The 19,722-nt window shown below is 36.1% G+C and overlaps 3 protein-coding genes across 5 annotated transcripts in view; 1 reads left to right on the top strand and 2 right to left on the bottom strand.

Moving 5' to 3' along the window:
* dhrs7b (dehydrogenase/reductase (SDR family) member 7B) overlaps positions 1 to 3,325 on the top strand; it is a 5,136-nt gene extending 1,811 nt beyond the window's left edge. For both annotated transcript variants that reach the window (XM_051106286.1, XM_051106287.1), the window contains exons 4-8: positions 20 to 135; positions 340 to 550; positions 1,853 to 1,945; positions 2,533 to 2,685; positions 2,818 to 3,325. In XM_051106286.1, coding sequence (XP_050962243.1) covers positions 20 to 135; positions 340 to 550; positions 1,853 to 1,945; positions 2,533 to 2,685; positions 2,818 to 3,023 — 779 coding nt within the window. In that variant the 3' untranslated portion in view covers positions 3,024 to 3,325. The remainder of the gene's footprint in view (positions 1 to 19; positions 136 to 339; positions 551 to 1,852; positions 1,946 to 2,532; positions 2,686 to 2,817) is intronic.
* Positions 3,326 to 7,660: 4,335 nt separating this feature from the next.
* tmem11 (transmembrane protein 11) lies at positions 7,661 to 13,426 on the bottom strand. Of its 2 annotated transcripts, none has more exons than XM_051106289.1 (2): positions 13,273 to 13,426; positions 7,661 to 8,793 (listed from the first exon to the last, which is right to left on the bottom strand). In XM_051106289.1, exon 2 carries the CDS (start codon positions 8,784 to 8,786, stop codon positions 8,277 to 8,279), a length of 510 nt encoding a protein of 169 aa, XP_050962246.1. In that variant the 5' UTR covers positions 8,787 to 8,793; positions 13,273 to 13,426; the 3' UTR covers positions 7,661 to 8,276. The 2 variants fall into 2 exon arrangements, with proteins under 2 accessions (XP_050962246.1, XP_050962245.1); XM_051106288.1 differs by lacking the exon at positions 13,273 to 13,426 and adding an exon at positions 12,724 to 12,859.
* Positions 13,427 to 14,909: 1,483 nt separating this feature from the next.
* natd1 (protein NATD1) lies at positions 14,910 to 19,283 on the bottom strand. The gene is made up of 3 exons (XM_051106440.1): positions 19,029 to 19,283; positions 18,086 to 18,204; positions 14,910 to 16,031 (listed from the first exon to the last, which is right to left on the bottom strand). The coding sequence occupies exons 1-3, from the start codon at positions 19,123 to 19,125 to the stop codon at positions 15,915 to 15,917; spliced, it is 333 nt and encodes a 110-aa protein (XP_050962397.1). The 5' UTR covers positions 19,126 to 19,283; the 3' UTR covers positions 14,910 to 15,914.
* Positions 19,284 to 19,722: the final 439 nt, after the last annotated feature.

A 19,722-nucleotide genomic window follows, 5' to 3' on the forward strand; every position in this document is an offset into this window, starting at 1 on the left:
TCTGTCTTTTGTAACTCAGAGTGTGCGCGGGTCTTCCATGCTGCGGGGGCACGACTGATCCTGTGCGGACGGGACCAGAAGAGACTGCAGGAGGTCGTGGAGGAGCTCAGAAACAAAAACAATGAAAAGATACAGGTAAAAACATACAATCAAATCTCTTGCCTGTTTAGATTGTGCAACTTATGTTATCTCTTAGGCCAATTTTAATCTTTAAAGCTTTCATTTATGAGAAAGATAAGGTGTTGTTTATTTACACTAGGCAAAATGTAAATGTGAACGTGTCCAAGCATGCTTATGTCCAGTCTCTTAACTAGGATTATTTATTACTTTTGTTTTCAGACTTACACTCCCTGCACTGTCACCTTTGACCTCTCCAACACATCTGTGGTTTCCAGCGCCGCCGAGGAGATTTTGAAGTGCCACGGTCACGTTGATGTCCTCATCAACAATGCAGGCATTAGTTACCGTGGCAACATCCTGGACACCCATGTATCAGTTCAGCGAGATGTCATGGAGACTAACTACTTCGGTCCTGTCGCTCTTACACAAGGTTAGTGGAGAAGACTCACAGAAAGAGATCAGTGGAACGATTATGTATCTAGTTATATATACAGACACAGACACTACCATTCAAAGATTTAACCTTTATGCTTACCAAGGCTGTGTTTATTTGATCAGAAATACAGTAAAAATGGTACTATTGTGACATTTTATTACAATTGAAAGACTTTTATATTTAAAGATATTTTAAAATGTTATTTATTCATTTGGCAGCAAAGCTGAATTTTCAGCATCATTACTTTAGTATTCAGTGTCACATGATCCTTCAGAAATCATAATATGCTGATCTGGTGCTCAAGACAAGGTTGCCAGGTCTGTAAAACAAAACACTGCTGTTTAAAACTGGCAACAGTGTAAAAGTAGCCCAATTCTGCAACTGAAGACATGGCAACATTGGCTCAATAAAAATGATCATCATATCATATATGTTAAAAACAGCTGTTCTGCTTAATATTTTTATGAAAACAATCATGCATGTTTTTTAGGAATCAGCTATTGATAGAAAGTTACAAACTATGTATTTGGGGGAAAAAAGCATTTAATTTTTTTTTTTGTAACATTATAAATGTCTTTACTGTCACTTTTGACCAGTTTCATGTATCATTGCTGAACATTCATTTCTTAAAAAAGAAAAAAAAAACTAACTGACCCCCAACTTTTGAACTATATATATATATATATATATATTAATGTCAAAATTATATATTAAATATAAAAATGTATTGTATATTAAAAAAAAAATTATATATACCAGTCAAAAGTTTTTTAACAGTAAGATTTTTAATGTTTTCTAAAGAAGTCTCTTTTGCTCACCAGGCCTGCATTTATTTGATCCAAAGTACAGTAAAAGCTGTACATTTTTGAAATATTTTTTCTATTTAAAATAACTGCTTTCTATGTGAATATATTTTAAAATGTAATTTTTCCTGTGATTTCAAACCTGAAACAATATACAATATATCATCACTTCTGATCAGTTTAAAGCATTCTTACTTAATAAAAGTATTAATTTTTTATAATTTCTATATAATTTAGCTTTGATCACAGGAATAAATTACATTTTAAAATATATTCAAATAGAAAACAGTTATTTTTAATTGTAAAAATATTTCACAATATATTTGAAATAAATGCAGGCTTGGTAAGCAGAAGAGACTTCTTTAAAAAAAACATTAAAAATCTTACTGTTTAAAAACTTTTGACTGATGTATAGAAATAAAATATAATTTCACATTATACATGACATTATGTATATTAAATTTAATTAAAAATGATTTTTTTGTTCGTCCAGCCATTCTGCCTTCAATGGTTGACAGACGCAGTGGACATATTGTTGTCATCAGCAGTGTGCAGGGAAAAATCTCTATACCGTACAGATCTGCATGTGAGTATACATATAATCACTACATATGCTTGTTAATCATGTTAACTATTTCTGCTTGAATACATGCAATTCACTTTATGATTTGTACTATCCTAGAACTGTACATTTCTGCCGTACAGACATCACTTTGTCCTACTGATAAATTACTCTTAAAGGCATAGTTCACCCAAAAAAGAAAATTCTGTCATTAATTACTCACCCTCATGTCGTTCCAAACCCGTAAGACCTTTGTTCATCTTCAGAACACAAATTAAGACATTTTTGATTAAATCTGAGCGCTGTCTGACCCTGCATGGACAGCAACACAACTGACACGTTCAAGACCCAGAAAGATAGTAAGGACATCAGTAAAACAATCCATGTGACAGAACTGTCATTTTTGGGTGAACTATCTCTTTAAACGTACTGTTGAAAGATTTCTATAAAGCTGCTTTGCAACAATGTGTATAAATGTGATATACAAATAAACATGAATTGAACTGATCTACATACATATACAAAAGAAGAAAGTATACATAAAAGAATGTATTAAAATGGTTTCATGTGATCAAGTACCTTGTTTGCATTTCTGAAATGTTTTCTGTCAGATTCTGCATCTAAGCATGCAACGCAGGCCTACTTTGACTGTTTGAGGGCAGAGGTCGACAGGTTCGGCCTGCAGGTGTCTGTCGTCAGCCCTGGTTACATCAAAACAAACCTGTCCATCAATGCAGTCACGGGGGACGGCTCTAAATATGGAGGTGAGAGCATGTTGTTCTTGTCAACCAGTCTCTGAATGTAAGTTTTGAAGTATCTTTTGGAAAATAAGTAACAGAAATATACATATTTTAGTATTTAGTCATATGTTTGTTTTTGTTCTTTTGGATCTGAAGTAATGGACAAAACCACAGCGAAAGGGGCAGATCCAGTGGACGTGGCACATGCTGTTTTGAAAGCTGTCTGTCACAAACAGGAAGACGTGGTATTGGCTGGGCTGCTGCCTACTGCAGCCATCTATCTGCGCACACTGTGGCCTACTCTCTACTTCAGACTGATGGCTTCACGAGCCATAAAAGAACAGAAAGTGAAGGAGGAATAAGGGAAAACAGTATTAAAGAATTAGTTCACTTCCTGAATTAAAATTTCCTGATCATTTACTCACCCCCATGTCATCCAAGATATTCATGTCTTGCTTTCTCAGTCGAAATGAGATTTCAGAGGAAAACATTACAATTATCAGGAAATTGTTATTCTAGAAATGAACTAATTATTTAAGGGAAATCTTTGCATCTTTCTTCTGAAGATTTCATAGCTAAAAAGTGTAATTTGTACCTCTGAGGGTAAATACATGTGTGTGTATGTATTTAATAAATATTTAAAAATGGATTCAGTTGTTTGAATCAATCCCTTTGAAAAACACAGAAACAAGATGAACAAGCGTTTATCGTACAAGAACCAAATTACATCTATTTATATCTGGATTTTTGCAGTTTTAGAACAATTAAGGCCTTGAAAGGTCTTAAATTAAAGCAGTTATGGCATAAAAATTTTACATGCAAAAAAACCATATATGTTTGTCAGTAATGTTGTCTTGTTTTCCAATACAAATATCTAAACATTCTTAAATCAATATACATATCAATGGGATATAAAAAAAGCAGATATTTGTCCTTTTTGTGCACAGTAATTCACTTCATTTTATGAAGAAAATAAGACTTCTAATGTCATTTTCTAGTTTTATAATAATCGCTAGGACACATTTCTCACTTTCAAAACTCTTCACACAGCGAGCACAACATCAGTCTGTGTCGGCTAAACTGTGGATCATTTATCATTGCTTTGGCACAAAATCCATTCATTAACGACATCTGTCAATTTTATCATTTTAACACAAACCACCAAAACTTCATGTACTATACAAGCCAATTTGCACGTGTTTACATACTGTTCTCAAAACTTAAGTTCAAAACCTAGCACAGTACAAAAATGAATATAAAATATTCTGAATGTAAAAAGTCATACTATCAAAGCAGTTGCATGTAGCTGAACATCTTCACAAGTGTTAGTCTTTCACTTTCATTACCATCTGTACAAAAGAGGAAAACTGTACTGTATTGTAATGTAAACATGGACAATGTAACATATAATACAGTGAATTATAAACAGTAAAGAGTATCATTCTTGTTTTGTAAGAAATTTTACAAAAGAAAACATTGTATAATGCTAAATGTTGTTAGTGTTTTTTAGTTTGTGTTATTAGTGACAGTTTGTTAAAAAACCTTTGCTGGAGTTATGTAAGAATGCATTTCATTGCATTTTGAATGTGAAATGAACTGCTGTGTCAAGCTGAAAGATGGTTGGGAGAACTGTGTGAAGAATTGTAAAGAAGTGACTTTAGTATTGAGAAATGGTCTTTAAAAAAGCCTTAAATTCACCTTCATAAAACTTGCAGAAAACCCATTATATTGCTCTGTATTAAGTAGTTATTAATTGATTACTTATTAATCCGAATTCATTATTAACTGACTTTTCCGTTCTATGCACCCTGATAAGACTTGGCAAATTCTCATGCCACCTTTTGCCTACAGTTATAAATCAAGTCACATTTCTTTGTAGTTCCCTTTCGGCTGTCTCTGATTATCATCATAATGTTCAGGCGCCCCTTATTCCAACAGGAAGTTGAAATAATCTGAACCTTTAATGGTTTGTTTATGTTTTAATAAAGTCTGACTTCTGCCCCAATTAGATGTTACTTGAAAAATTTCCATGGCAACAGAAAATAATAAAAACAGATGTGAAGTGCCACTGCAAGGACCACATCATGATAATCATGGTTGTGCTTTAGAGGAAAAGCAGTATCTAAAGCAGTGCATGAACATAGAGGGATATTTTTTCTCAAGACTCTTACCAATGGACCATGATTAAAACTCTACATTTTGATACAACTTCCTTGCATCATTTCAGTACTGAACATTTTTTTTTTTAAATATGAATTTCGCAAAACCAGCCCAGGTGATTTTTGTCTCCAAATAAGGTTGGTGCTAGAAACTCGGCAGACATTTCTGTCACAGCGATGTTATTTAAATGGTGTTCAAACAGTCAAGTCTAAACACAAGGAAAATTACTGCCTCACTCATTTCGTCGTTTCCTCCAATTCACATACAGCTCCAAACTCGCAGATTTAAAAAGATTTCCACGTGTGTGAAATATGTGGTATTTTGCCTAATTCGTCTTCCAAAAGTTTACTTTAAGATGCCTTTAGCGTTCTCAGTTTTAAGCCTACAGCTTCCTTTGAAACATTAACATCATGCCTCAGCACTGAAAAACCCCATTCCAGTCCCCTTAAAATCCTGCTCTAGCTAAATGTAATCTGTAACAAGCATATTTAGAAACTGATTTTTTTTTAATCACAACATATGGACTCAACTTCTGACCTGAGAGCATCACAGACATAAATAACAGAAGAATTGCCTCACATGACCTAGACACAAACTTAAACATTGTGTTTAAGCATTAATCTTAAATCAATATTTACCTAAAATTTAATCTTAATTCCAAATTATTCTTGAATTGAGCATTATTTATTTATGTAGGCTATGTTCACATTTTTACAGTTTTTGGGATTGACAACCGCATTTACGTACAGGTGCGAGTCTCGAAATGTCCTGTTCACACAGCAGATTACAGAAGCGCCTCGAATACGATCTGTATTCGGTTCAGTTCGGTTATACTAGCCTAACTGTACTGTGTGTGAACGTAACTGTATTAAGGACTCAAATACAGAACTGACAACCGTATTTTGCTGCTGTTTGAACGTGGCCTAGTGTCATTTCTAGGACATTCAAAAACAAGCAGTTTTGATAAACCTGAATAATCTTTTAAAAGGCCAAAAAACGCAATTTTTAAGAATCACTGACACTAACCATACGACTTGTCAAAACAGGAACAATACAGGCTTTTTTAACTGACTCATAAATGTAAGTGTTGTCCTACTGCAGACAAGAGGATGGTTTGAAAAAAACCCTGTTTGACAAAACATCAATTTTGCAATCCTAGTGAGCAGAAATGACACTTAAAATATTGATTGGCCCTACCTTTTTCTCTCTGAATATCCTGTTTCAGATATACACTAGAATACGGAAATAAAACATATCAGAAAACTAATTTAAGATCCACAGGCTGGGATGCAATCATAAAGTGTAAACATTATTTAACATGGTGCCATTAATGCAAAATACCATTTGAGATTAAAACTTTCACTGTGTTGTCTTATGGAAACTGTTAATCAATTGTCATTCAATTAAACTGGTTTATCTGCTAATTAAAGTAACAGTAATAACCAGAAATGAAGGTAAGAAATTAAAGGGGTCATGAACTGAGAAATCAAATTGTGAAATGTGCTACTTTATTATGTAATAGTGTGGTTACCACACTGCCTCCGCAGATAATGATGATCAAACCCTGACTGTTTAGCCCCACCCACCAATTTGCACATAGTGTTAAAAAAAAAAGAGAGAGGCAGATGCAGGTCTACATAGAAACCAAATGATAAAGATGCCTCTGAAGACAACAAGATGCTGTGCAGCACCAAGTTGTGGAAAAACAGCCTTTATTTTTAGTGAAGATTCAGACCGCGTCAGTAAGAACTTGGTTCTTTGTTCACTTCATTTTACCAGGATTCATTTACAAACAAGTCACAATTCGACACAGGACTTTCAGAAAGATTGAAACTTAAAGACGACGCTGTGCCGACTATATTGAATCCACAGTAGTGTCACAACACACAAGTGTGATTAACTTTTTTTTTATTACATGGTCACTATTGCTTTATGTTATTACAGATCGTTTGATATGTACTGAGTATTTATGTGTTTTTGACCTAAATCACAGCAGCGCCCATCTGTGAAGGATGTAGGCTGTCAAACATACACAACTGTCAGCCAATCATAGCAGTGGGCCTTTACTTTTAAGTTTACAATCCACTACACCTATTCAAACAGAGCATTCTGGTGAGGGGGGGTTAAAAACAGGACAGAAAATAGCTTATTATTTCTAAATTATGATGTTTTTTTTGTGTAAAAATCTTGATGACGTTATAAGTGGACTTCAGAAAACAGTACAAAATAAAAAAAGGCAGTTCATGACCCCTTTAAATAACAGAATGGGTCTGGAACATCAGTAAATAATAAAACATTAATATATGGGTGAACTATGCATTTCAGATGTTTATCTTTCATTACTTCATAAGCAGAACTGGATTTATCCTAGTCCATTTACTGCCACATTCAGTCCTTTGTTTCACATACAGTTCCAATCTCACTGATTTGGAAGGTTTCCATGTGTATGAAATATGTTCTATTTTGTCCAAATATTTTCCACAAGTTTACCCTTCAGATTTCTTAAGATGAGCTATGCATTTCTATTTTGACCTCTAGTTTCCTTCTAAACACAATAGCATAGCATATATGGGTCTAGATCAACATAAGTAAATGAGAAAATTGTAATTTTGGAGGTGAAGTGAACTATCCATTTCAGATGAGATCACATTTACTGCTCACCTTTCATATTTACTTTTCATAACTTCATACAAAGAACCGGATTTAACCTGATCTGTTACAAACCACAGCTTGTAAAGCAAATCTGCCTGCGAGCACTGCATGGCGTCTATAACCCAGATGTGCGGTAAGAAAGAATCTGAGCCCTTGAGGGTCAAATAAAGGTGGTCAGAGATGCCAGTGAGGTTAAATCTCCTACTGTTTAATGAAAAGGTGACGCACCAAAGGCAGAGTACAGTAAAACTACACAGAGGGAGAAAAGAGAGGATTCAAAGGTCATTCTTAAAACATGATCTGTCTGTCTGTCCACCACACGTTCAGTCCGACAGGTCGCCGCCCGGGTGCGGAAGCTCCGTGTGGGTGGCAGGTGACGTTCGGGGAGGGCCGCCGGGACGAGGAAGGGGCTGGACAGGCGCAGGGAAGGAGCGGGAAGGGGGGCTCAAGTGCACTGGTGATATCACTTTTAAAGTACAGAGAAAAGGGGAAGATTCATTCAGAACTATAAGCTCCCCCCCAACCCTTCCTCTCAACCATCCGTCCATCATCTGTCCAATCTTTAACCGATTGAAAGCAAAACGCTGAAAAAGCGTAACAAGAGAGAGCGCCGCATCTCGCCGCCTCCTTTTGTTTCTCCATCACTCTCTCCGTCGGTCCGTCCATATGTTTCGTTTGGTGTGTATGTGTGTATCTGCCAGTGTTGGGTGTTTAGTAGTGCTTCTCACCTCCCTGCTGCGTGTTTGTGTGTGTGTACGCGTATATCAGTATCTGTATGCGTGTGTGCGCACGTGCCATAGTGCTCATACGGCGTACAGTTCGTAGATCTTCTTGGCACAGTACGCCAGGGCCGCCAACGCTATCGTGTTGTGCAGTCTCTTTCTGTGCACGTCGTCCCGTCGAACCAGAACCACCGGCGAGGAGGAGGTGAGCGTGTGCAGCGGCAGCCGCGAGAGCTTCTGACTGTCGTACTCCACCTGGTACTTGCAGCAGGGGTCGAACTGCCAGGAGATGCCGTAGAGCGCGGCGCAGGCCAGGCTCAGCGCGCCAGCAGGGAGCGCCACGTAACGGGAGTAGTCGACGGGAAGGGCGAGCGGCGTCAGGAGGCACGCGGCCCCTGCCAGAACGGCGGTTTTGTGCAGGCAGTTTCCCACGGCCACCCAGCGGGCCGTCTCGTCGCCAATGCGCGTAGGTTCGATTACGATGTAGCGGTACTGCGCCTCCAGAGCCTGCTCCAGCTCGTACTCGAACTGCTCCTGTGCATTCTCGCCGTTGTAGATCTCGTGGACGATGTAACACTCCGTGGCCGCCATCACTCCCCTGAAGAGAAAAAGTGAGAATTAGTCAATTCGAATGAATCCAATCCCATTTCACATTCTGAAAGTTTATGAACATTAAATGTTGCAACTGATTCACATTTCATTCATTTACATGCATCACATTTACATGCACCAATTAGATTTTTTTCAGCAAATAATTAGTAAGAATTCAGTCTCCACTGACCAGTTTGTAAGATGTACAGTCAAACCAAATTATTATTTAGACACCAGATATAATTTTTTATTTTTATTTATTTTTTTAACACTAGTGAGTGCAAGACACTATAGTTCATTTAAGGATAGCAAAATAAAGCAAACTATGAAGGGTTGCCAGGTTTTCACAACAAAAGCCACCCAATTCCTACTCAAAACTAGGGCTGGTCCGAATACCATTTTTTGAGCTTCGAAGCTTCGGTAGTAATCAACACCGAATAGTAGAAGCTTCGGAAGGAGGCTATTTAAATAAAAGAAGAACGGAAAAAAAATGGCACGGTGTTTATATATATATTTATGTTTATATAAATGATTTATAAATGAATATACATATAAATTATATATAAGGTTTGTGTAAATAGGCCTATATATAAAATACATATGTATATAATTTTGAAACACAAAATAAATGAGGCTCAAACATTATTAACAAACGTGCGTGTTTATTTTAGCACTTCCGTTAGTGAACAAGCAGCCAACAAAACGCTAACATAAATCAAAGAAATAATACATTTAAATAAGAAAGTAGCCTAAATAAAAATGTTAAATAGGCCATTAAACAAACATTCGTTGCAAAAATTCCTAACAACCTCGACAGCTCATCAGAATTACTGGCCCGAGTCCGACTGAAGCCGGTCTTTTTTCTCTTTCTCTTCCCCATTACACAGCTGCTGTTTTTATTCGTAAAGTGATTACATTTATTTTCGTTTCTTTCGTTTATGAAGTTATTTTAGAAATATATTTGGAACACTTTTTATTTGTTAAATTCAAGTTTTTGTTTTTTAAAGTAACGACCAAGCGGCCAGCGGCAGAAAGATCAATTTAACCTTCTCAAGTCATCACGATTTAAATTAAAAATCCATAGATATAAAAAACTTAAAGCATATCACAATATTAGTTTAATCGTTTAACCTAGATAAATGTATGCTATTATGCGCATGTCCAGTCGTTTGTGCGGAGAATGAAAGCTGAAGCGGGCTTCATAATTCACGCAGGACATGGAGGCGCCGGTGCGATGTGAAACTTAATTTTTGCTCATAAAGGTAAGAGTAATATATCATCCGGAACTGTAAAGGGTCTACCTTAGTTTGTGTGTACTCACATTATCAACAAAACGTGCTTTTAAAGAAAACAAACAGGATACGCTTTCTGACGTTGAACAGGAGTGCTTCACAAAAAATTACCAAAACGCAATTGCCTCAGACACGATTAGAAAACGAAATAATTCAAATTCAAAACAAAACTCTTTCATTAGCTATGGGCCTAACCATAAAAATGCATTCAGGCATTAAAGGCGCGTCCATTGAGCAGATGGTGAGTCAGGATCTTCATCTTTGCGACAAATACTAGTTTATTAATAAATTATTCGAGTATCTCCTTACCTTTCCCCCAGACACATTCATAGTAATTGTTTTTGCTGGGGCTTGCATTCGCGAGGTTGTCATTGCAACAGTCACAGCCATAATTTTGCTTCCACCATGTAAGTGGGCCCGACTAGTACTGTCTCTCAAATATCGCTCACTCTCTTTCTTTGCTTTCTCTGTGTTGGTGGTGAAGCAGTCTGATTTTCTCCATTCATATTCAAGCGGGAATGAGAACCGTTTAGCGGAGGATGCCAGGTGTATGAAAAAAAAATAAAAAACGAATATTCGAATCTTAAAATTTAAAATCGAATGCCAACCCACCGAACGAATATTCGAATAATCGAATATTCTGGTCCAGCCCTACTCAAAACTAGCCCAGTTGTGTTTGGTTGGGGTCCCCTGGTAAAATAAATATCACGTTATCGGGGTCGCTTAAACCCGCGGAAATAAAAAAAAAACCGTGGCAACAGTGTTAAAGCAGCTCAATTCTGTGGGAAAACCGCAGACCTGGCAACTCTGAAACTGTGACATATTATACCCAAAAAATTCTCTATACAGTGGACTACCAGTAAAATGTATAAAAATTTGGGACAAAAAAATTATTCAGACACTTTGAGCTGACCATGTTTTGCTTAAGTGTTTTTTTCTTTAATTGCAAATGCAATCTTCTTACTCCACAGACTGAACAAAATGAAGCATTGTTTGGTAATTGGTCAACAAAGTATCAATAGTTGTGTAAATATTGTCATACTAACAGTTTTATGAGTTTTTGGTTGACTGTAATCCATTACATACCTTTCTATCAAGGTTATCTGACATTATCAAGATGAATTTGAGTTTGAACATTGAGTTCTTGTCATTTTTATTACCATTTTCTAAACTATAGTGAATAAATGGTGATAATGTGAGAAATGCTGAAGGTCTGTGAATAAATTTTGGTTTGACTAAATTTAAAAAAAAAACAACGTACACATTCATGACACTGCGCATGTGCATGAGGTATTTTTAATGATTGAGAAAACCACTGTACTGAAGCATCATAGAATTGAAGCACTGTCTACATCAAAAACCAGAGTAATAATGTCACTGGAGCTACTGAGTGTATAGTTGATGTTTTTGCATATGTCAGAAGGGTATTTTAGCTAATATTTAGTAAATATTCAGTCTCCACTACTGACCAGTTAGTAAATGCAAGTAAACATGCTCACATTCATAAGACGTATATAAAAATATTAAGGAATTATTGAATTCGATTGGGAAAACAGATTCAATACTTAATTATTTATTTCATATTGATCATCTCTTATTTAATGACTGATTTCAACCTAAAATTTTATTCAGACAGAGCTCAATCAAATCAACTTTTCAGTCCAACCAGCCACCAATGTTCATTTGGTTGCATAAATGGAACTACTGCAATTTACTGTGTGGACAAACAGTAAAACTGGTTTAACAAATACTTTGAGACCAGCCAACATCTCATCAGATGGGATAACATTTCCTGTACTTTTTTTCTGAAATTTTATTTGGAGTTCTGCACAAAATATTTTAAAATGACCGTGTAAAACACAAAATGACCTTATAGTCTGGTCTATATTAGACACAACCGGTCTCGCGTTATCTGAATCAGCCAGACCATCTGAGGCCTGAGTTCACACAGTGAAACAAGAAACTTTTGCGCTATGTTAAACAAGCATAAAGACTGATGGGAAATTTTCATATGTACTGTGAAAGACCCACTGCTCAGGTATACAAATAAAAACTTGTTTTCAAATTTTTAGAAAACACTTCGCTGCTAAATAATTCGATAGAGATGAGAGAGAGCGGTCCGCCTTTTCAACGGTTAAATAAATTTAACGCATACTGTCAGTTTAACAAGCGGTGGATATTTTTTGGCGGAAAAATACAATTTCTTCCCTTTTTTCAAGGCATTTGCGCCAAACACTAAAGTTAGTACAACGACTATAAATGCCTGCTAACTCCACACATCTCCTTGAAACCCGCTGTCATGGCTGTGAAGCGCTATTTTACATTGTTCCTCTCGTGTCATTATGTTTAACACATATTGCAAAAAACCTTAGTGATCAATGTCCAGACTTCAGATGTAACTGCCATAAAAAAATACATTTTTGCTGGTCTCTGCACTGCTAATCAGTTGAGGGACTCCAGTGTCAGTAAGCTAATCAAAACAACACATGAGCTCTATTCAAACAATGTTTTTTACTGTTTGCGGCTCCACAAAACTCCAACCGACCTAGTATTTTAAGGAGAGTAAACTAACGTATATTTTGCACAAAGCCTAAAAATTTCACGGCACGTATTATAAAATAATGACAGGTTTTAGTCTAACTGACCTCTCCCTGTTGACTGGGACACCGCGCCTCCTTCCCAGCGACGCCATCTTGAAAATGCAACGGACTGGACTTGACGCAAAACCCGTCGCGGTGCGCTGTGGGTAATGTAGTTCACCGCTTCAGCTGTGTTAATTATATTAAACGTTTTCGAACGCATCAAAGAGACTACAAATCCCGCGAATCAGTTTAGTTAAGGAGCCTACCACCTGAACAGAATGTGTAACGATTTTAATATTTGCTTCGTTTTTTGTTAAGACAGTTGTTTTTAATATATGAAACACATGCTTTCGTGCAATAGAACAGTAATTAATTTTGATTATGGTTTTATCCGTCAGCCTATGTAATTTAGGATTGTGTTTTTAAATAGCGGAGGTGACCAATCGAAAGCAAGGACAACACTATGGGGCTTTTGGTAGGGCAAACCATTCCCAAAGCGAATGCAAACACTGCACAAAGAATGTGGTCTGATAAAATGATTTAACTGTTTTGTAGCGTGTCCAAAACTTTCGGTCATGTTATGACCGTGGATGCGATCAACAAGGCACTCACCCATAATGTGGTCGGTTCTCGTTTATGCGGTGAGTCCCGTCCTCGTACAGCGCTCACGGAGCTGGTGCATAGGCGGGTGGGGGACAGCCGTGTTATAACAACTACGCGGTACTCGGTAACACGTGCAGGCTTTGCGCTCTCTGTCTCCCCCAATAGTGATGGATTGCATAAGATAAACACATTGAAAACAATCATTTGACATTTGTGCATCAATGTAAGTGAGGAAAGAAACTGAAATAGCCTGCACTACCAGTCAGAAGTTTTTGAACAGTACGATTTTTAATGTGTTTTTTTTTTTTATTTAATAAGTCTCTTCTGCTTACCAAGCCTGCATTTATTTGACCCAAAATACATCAAAAACAGTAACATTTTGAAATATTTTTACTATTTAAAATAACCACTTGAATATGTATTTTAAAATGTAATTTAGTCCTGTGATTGTAAAGCTTAATTTTTATAGTACATTTTTTTGTCCAGGTTTCTTTGATGAATAGAAAGTTCAGAAGAACAGCATTTATTTGAAATAACATAATAAATCTCTTTATCATAACCCCTTGCTAAATAAAAGTAACATAATTATTTCTTTATAATAATAATAATTATATATATATATATATATATATATATATATATATATATACTGATACTGACTCCAAGCTTTTAAATGGTATAGTGTATAAAGTTACAAAAGCTTTTTATTTCAGATAAATGCTGATCTTTAAATCTTTCTATTCATCAAAGAATCCTGAAAAAATGTACTCAGCTGTTTTTAATATTGATAATAATAATAATAAAAATAAATGTTTCTTGAACAGCAAATCAGCATACTAGAATGATTTCTGAAGGATCATGTGACACTGAAAACAGGAGTAATGATGCTGAAAATTTAGCCTTGATCACAGGAATAAATTACATTTTAAAATATTCAAACAAAAAAAGTTATTTTAAATAGTAAAAAATATTATATTTCACAATTTTACTGTTTTTGCTGTACATTTTTCAAATAAATGCAGGCTTGGTGAGCAATAAAAAAAACTATGAAAAACTTCTGATTGGTAGTGTAAATTTAACATATTGTTTGTTACTTGAAATAAAATATACATATATATATATACTTTATCAAACCTGTAGATGCAAAGACATTTTTCATTTTAACTTGATGTACTAAAATAGCTAAAAACAAATACAAAATAACAATTATGATAAAAAGATATTAAAAAATTTAAATTACAAAAAAAACCTAAAATATAAAAATGATAATTCTATCTCTATAAGATACCTAAATGAAACAGAACTAAAAAACAAATTCCTTCAGAATAAATTTAATTTTACAGAAACGTATTTAAAAAAAAATAGCATAAATTACTGTAACTGTATACTAGAAAAATCCAAATTGAGTAAAACAAGAACTGAAAAATTAAAAATAATTCATCATTTACTCACCCTAACATCACTCAAACCTGTATTGGTTTGCATTTTGAGAAACAAAATGTTGACTTTACTATGCAATAAAATTTATACAACATGCGGGTGAACAGATGCACTGCTTATAAAATGCTTTTATAAAAAAAATACCTATAATATCTCTGATAATACACCATGCTTGTGAACATAAACACTCATGAACCAAGTTTTTTCTTCATTTTTTTTATTCAAAACCATGAATAGTAATACTAAGAGTACATAAGTGTGTAAAAACAGATGAATTTCAGGCATCTTTAGTCTGTATTACATCAAAGTTGACATAACAGAGCCCAGTTGTTTTACTTAAAAAAGATGACCTTCATTATCATCAACCAGAAAGCTCACGCTCACCAATGGTGTCAGCACAGAGCATGGCATGATGGTCTGCTCCGTGTGCTGCCTACCCTGGAAACAACCCATCTTGCTCAAGGCAGTTCATCAAATGACTTTTAATAAGACCCCTGGGAATTTTGGGAGCAACTAACATACACTGCCATTCATTCATACACTCGGTTATTCAACGCATACACACACACACACATCCAACCACATGTAACAGAATCCTCTATGCAGAGGTGCTTTATTGTTTTTATAAAGTGTGCATCCTGAGAAGTTCAGCCCTGCGAATATATGGGCAGGCGATTGTCTCCAGAGTCTGAGCTCTTCACTGGCCATAGTATACACAGACACACACATGCAAAAGCACAAGATCAGCCTAGAACATGCACAGAATAAAATAGTCGTTTCTGACACTTCCGGCGTCCCTAAAACTCCACGCCAGGCTGAGTGTGCACGCTCTGCGCATGTGGGAACACAAGCACGTGTGTATTTCTCTCGTGAGCACCGCTAAATCTGAAGGTGTAAGGCCAGAGAGGCATATGGAGTCTAACGTCACTCTTATGATCATATCAAATAGCTGATATTTTGAGTTCATAACGGGTGTCATAATTCTCTCACTTCTCTGGATTGGCTTGAAAAAAAGTCCACACTCTTATCTGTCCTAAGAAAACATTTAGGAGTTTCAGACCTCTGCCCTTCTTAAATCGCACTCGCTCGCAAACAAAAAAATAAATCTCTTTCTTTTGTGGAGTTTCAAGACCAGTCAGACAGATTAGGGAATCCCAAAAGATACCCATCCCACCCAATCCCAAATCAGAATCGAGCCCCAACTCTTGCTCTCAGTGGAGGATGTGCTCCAAGTAATGGGGGTGAGGGTTTTCTTTGACGTATTTCTGGATGTACCAGCAGGTTAAATGGGCTTTCAGGTCCTCCTCTACCACGAAGTCCATTGCAGCCTAGCAAAAACAATCACAAACTATATTTTAATGCACAACAACAAACAACGTAATATCATCATTTATACAGCAGTTCTTTCTGGTCCTTGTATTTGATTGGCTAATAAGAGTGTGATATTAGAGTCCAACAGAACTCCAACAGCCGTTTCACTGTTTGTCACTGTATCACTTCGCTTGCGGTACTTCTCACATCGAGTGTCATGGCGGACTCCCAAATCCACTGTAATTTTATAAATAATACTGTTTTTGTGTCACGGAATGTAGTTTTAAAATGTTTTCAGGTGAGAAAGCACTTGTTTATAGTTCAAATATGCACTTTGTTAATAAAAATAACGTCTATTTAAAAATTTGACGTCTATTTTAAACTCTAACTAACACTAACATATGAAAGGATATTAACATTACAACAAAGAACACTTTCCTCAGCAGACATTCAAACTAGGGCTGTCAAAAAGGCTGAAAAAGTACATTTGGATTTTGTACCTAAACATCAAAATCTGAATTATATTCGAATTTAAAATGCATAATTTCAGTTGGAGCTTTTGGCTTGTCTACTGAGGCCACAAGAGGGCGCATCGAGCAAAATATTTATTTATTTAAAGTAGGGCTGTCAAACGATTAATGGCATACAAAATAAAAGTTTGAGTTTGCCTAATATATGTGTGTGTACTGTGTGCAATTATTATGTATATATAAATACAAACACATTCATGTATATATTTAAAAAAATATATTTAAAAATACATGGGTTTATTATAATTTTTACATAATTTATATTATATATAAATACAAATATTTTGTACATAAATAACAAATATTCTTTTAAAGAGGTACATTAATTTGTGTGTATCTATATATACACAATTACACACAGTACACACACATATATAAAGCAACTCAAACTTTTATTTTGTATGCGATTAATCGTTTAAAAGCCCTCATTCAAAGAAATAAAATAACGTGACTATCTGTAAAAAAAAAAAGTGCATTATGTTTATAAATCAATTATAATTAAGTTGATTACACAACTATAAACAAAACAGCATCATGTATTTTTGAGTTTAATACAAAGGACTGAAAGCCAATCAAATGGAGTACTTTTTAAATTTAAAAACATGAGATGCAGTGGGATGGGGAAAAAAAACCCCACCATAAAATCTCAAGATACGTTTTATCAAAGTTGAACTAGCATTATTTTACATGGCTTTCTAAACATGCGTCTCTCTTGTGCGAGACACAAGTGCAACGGTGATAGACGCCCCTCTAGAGAATGCACAAAATAATGTGGTCTGTGTGAACAGCTTATTTTTAGTTTAGATATAAATAAGAAGTTCTCTGCACTGACATTCTTCTTCCTCAATATTTTTAATGAAGAACGCAGCAGTGCTGCATCTGGTGGCTTCACCTGGACAGGCTAATAAAAATGCTATAATGCAATGACAATTACGTCATCGTCGCATCTTGTGTGCCACTGATAAGGCTGCCACTATATTCGTTGATAGTTTATAGTATAGTTATAAAGCAAACCTAAAATTCGAATGCAACATGCATTCGAATATGGGTTATTATTTTAAATTCTACGAATATGCAAAATTATTATTTTTTTTGACAGCCTTAATTCAAACGAATGTTTTATTGTGAATATGAGACTGAGCTGAAGAATGAATGCTACATACCCTGCATAATACAGTGAGCTTTTAATAAAGTAATACAATGAGCTTTAAATAAAGCAACCTTAACGTTCCTTCGTTACTAGTTCTAAAGTGACGTTTTGGAATTAGTAACAAAGTCTCGGGCTCAGCTGTTAAACTGTCAAACGGAGGTGGTGAAAGGAAGTAGTTCTGCACAAAAGAGGGCTTTTAAAGACACTCCACTGTTGGTTCTTATGTATTTACACACTCGTACCGTCGAACTGTTGTATAAACGCAGTATCACACTCATAGCCGTGCGATATGGCTATATATCAGCACGCCGTGATTACCTACGGCCGAAACACAGCAATGCCAATATATAGCCATATCTCACGTCTACCTATCCGATAGTGATTCTACAACCTTAGCAAGGTGTTTGGCAATCTCTCGTCCTCGGTAAGCCTCAGGAACCTCGGTATGCTGCAGATCCACTGTTTTCTTCCCCACATATTCATACAACAGAACAGCCCTGTCATGGGAACCTTCAATACAGATAAAAATATATTAGTCAGTGTACAGTAAACAAAGTTATTCATGACCGTGAAGAACTGCTTAGTCAAACAGGATGCATGTCTGTGCTTTGTTTTTCATTTTCACCGTCGTTAACGAGCGCTTTCCGGGGAAATAGTCGCATAGTCGTGGGCAGGGTTTGTGTCTATGTGTAAACGTCATTTCTGTGAATACAACCCTTTATTTTTAATGCGAAACTCCGCAAGAAATAAGCGCAAGTCTGTTCCTGTTCCTCTGCGGTTGCTACAGAATGACATAAACGTAAGGACACGGGTTTGCTTTGTACCGATAGAAAGATGTTGGAACAGGAAGTAGCCTAAAACAAAGTCTGCATGGGATGGCTAGCGGGTAAGCTAGCAACTTAGTTACTGATTCAGTCAGAGAAGAAAACAAAGCTTGCGTTAGAGGAAATGTACGAACTGACAGGCGAGATTTACCGCGGCTCCGTACGTCAAAACAAAACAACTAATAATTGCTGCATGCGTCGGATGAATCAGATTCATTAGGCGCTTGTTAAACTCAGGAAGATAAACAATAAACTGATAAAATAGTTCCATTCGTTCCAACAAAACAACTAACGCTAGTTAATGTCGTATTCCATTAAGTGTTACTGGGAATGTAACGACATTTGCATAAACAACAATGTAATGCGTGCTATATAACAAGAACGCGTTTTATTAGATATTATGTGAAATATAATAAACAAAAGGCACATTTTGCAAGCAAACTCCAAGCGCACGGTGGTTTGTCCTCCTCCCCCCGCGACCACCATGTCGTTATCTGACGCATTACTGACCGTTCAGTCGGATGCTGAATTGTCGTCGTTTCTTGTCGTGCTCCACTCGGAGAGGAGTGTTGATGTCGAGGACGTTCATCTGTGCAGCCTGGGCCATGGCGACTGTACTGGTCTGCTGTCAGGGGGGGAAGCTGTGTGTCAGTGTGCCACGGCTGATTCGACTGCGATGAGAGGCGCATTCATGCCTCGCCGAGGTAAGGACGAACATCTGATCCTGCGAAAACACGCCATCCACGGAAATCAGCTGTGAAGTCACGTGCTCGCCGCTGACCAATGAGGACGGACGCGTTGTTTTGATGCGAGCGGTCTCTTTAAAAACAGCTTGCCGTGCGGCCGCCAGGTGGAGCTAAATGTTTGCTGTTTAGATTTTCTTTATAAGCGATATTTTACAAAGGCATGGTGAGAATTTATTTAATAAACTAATAAAATACACTACCATTCTAATACATATGATTCTAATATGCTGATTTGCTGAAGAAACATTTATTTTATTATTATCAATATTTAAAACAGTTGAGTACATTTTTTCAGGATTCTTTGATGAATAGAAAGATCCAAAGATCAGCATTTATCTCAAATAAAAAGCTTTTGTAACACTACACTAATACACTATACTATTCAAAAGCGAGGTCAGTTTAATTGTATTTATTTATTTTTGAAAAGAAATTACAAAAATTAATATTTTTATTTATTT

This window comes from Labeo rohita, chromosome 3 (assembly GCF_022985175.1).
Source record: "Labeo rohita strain BAU-BD-2019 chromosome 3, IGBB_LRoh.1.0, whole genome shotgun sequence".
Classification (NCBI taxonomy): Eukaryota; Metazoa; Chordata; class Actinopteri; order Cypriniformes; family Cyprinidae; genus Labeo; species Labeo rohita.

Excerpts from the sequence above, each read along its gene's own strand:
- tmem11 (XM_051106288.1), bottom strand. The coding sequence starts at position 12,770 with ATGGCGTCGCTGGGAAGGAGGCGCGGTGTCCCAGTCAACAGGGAGAG. Across the intron at positions 8,794-12,723 it reads GTCCCAGTCAACAGGGAGAG|GGGAGTGATGGCGGCCACGG; the intron begins GTCAGTTAGACT and ends TTTTCTCTTCAG.
- natd1 (XM_051106440.1), bottom strand. The coding sequence starts at position 19,125 with ATGGCCCAGGCTGCACAGATGAACGTCCTCGACATCAACACTCCTCTC. Across the intron at positions 18,205-19,028 it reads ATTCAGCATCCGACTGAACG|GTTCCCATGACAGGGCTGTT; the intron begins GTCAGTAATGCG and ends TCTGTATTGAAG. Across the intron at positions 16,032-18,085 it reads TTGCCAAACACCTTGCTAAG|GCTGCAATGGACTTCGTGGT; the intron begins GTTGTAGAATCA and ends TGTTTTTGCTAG.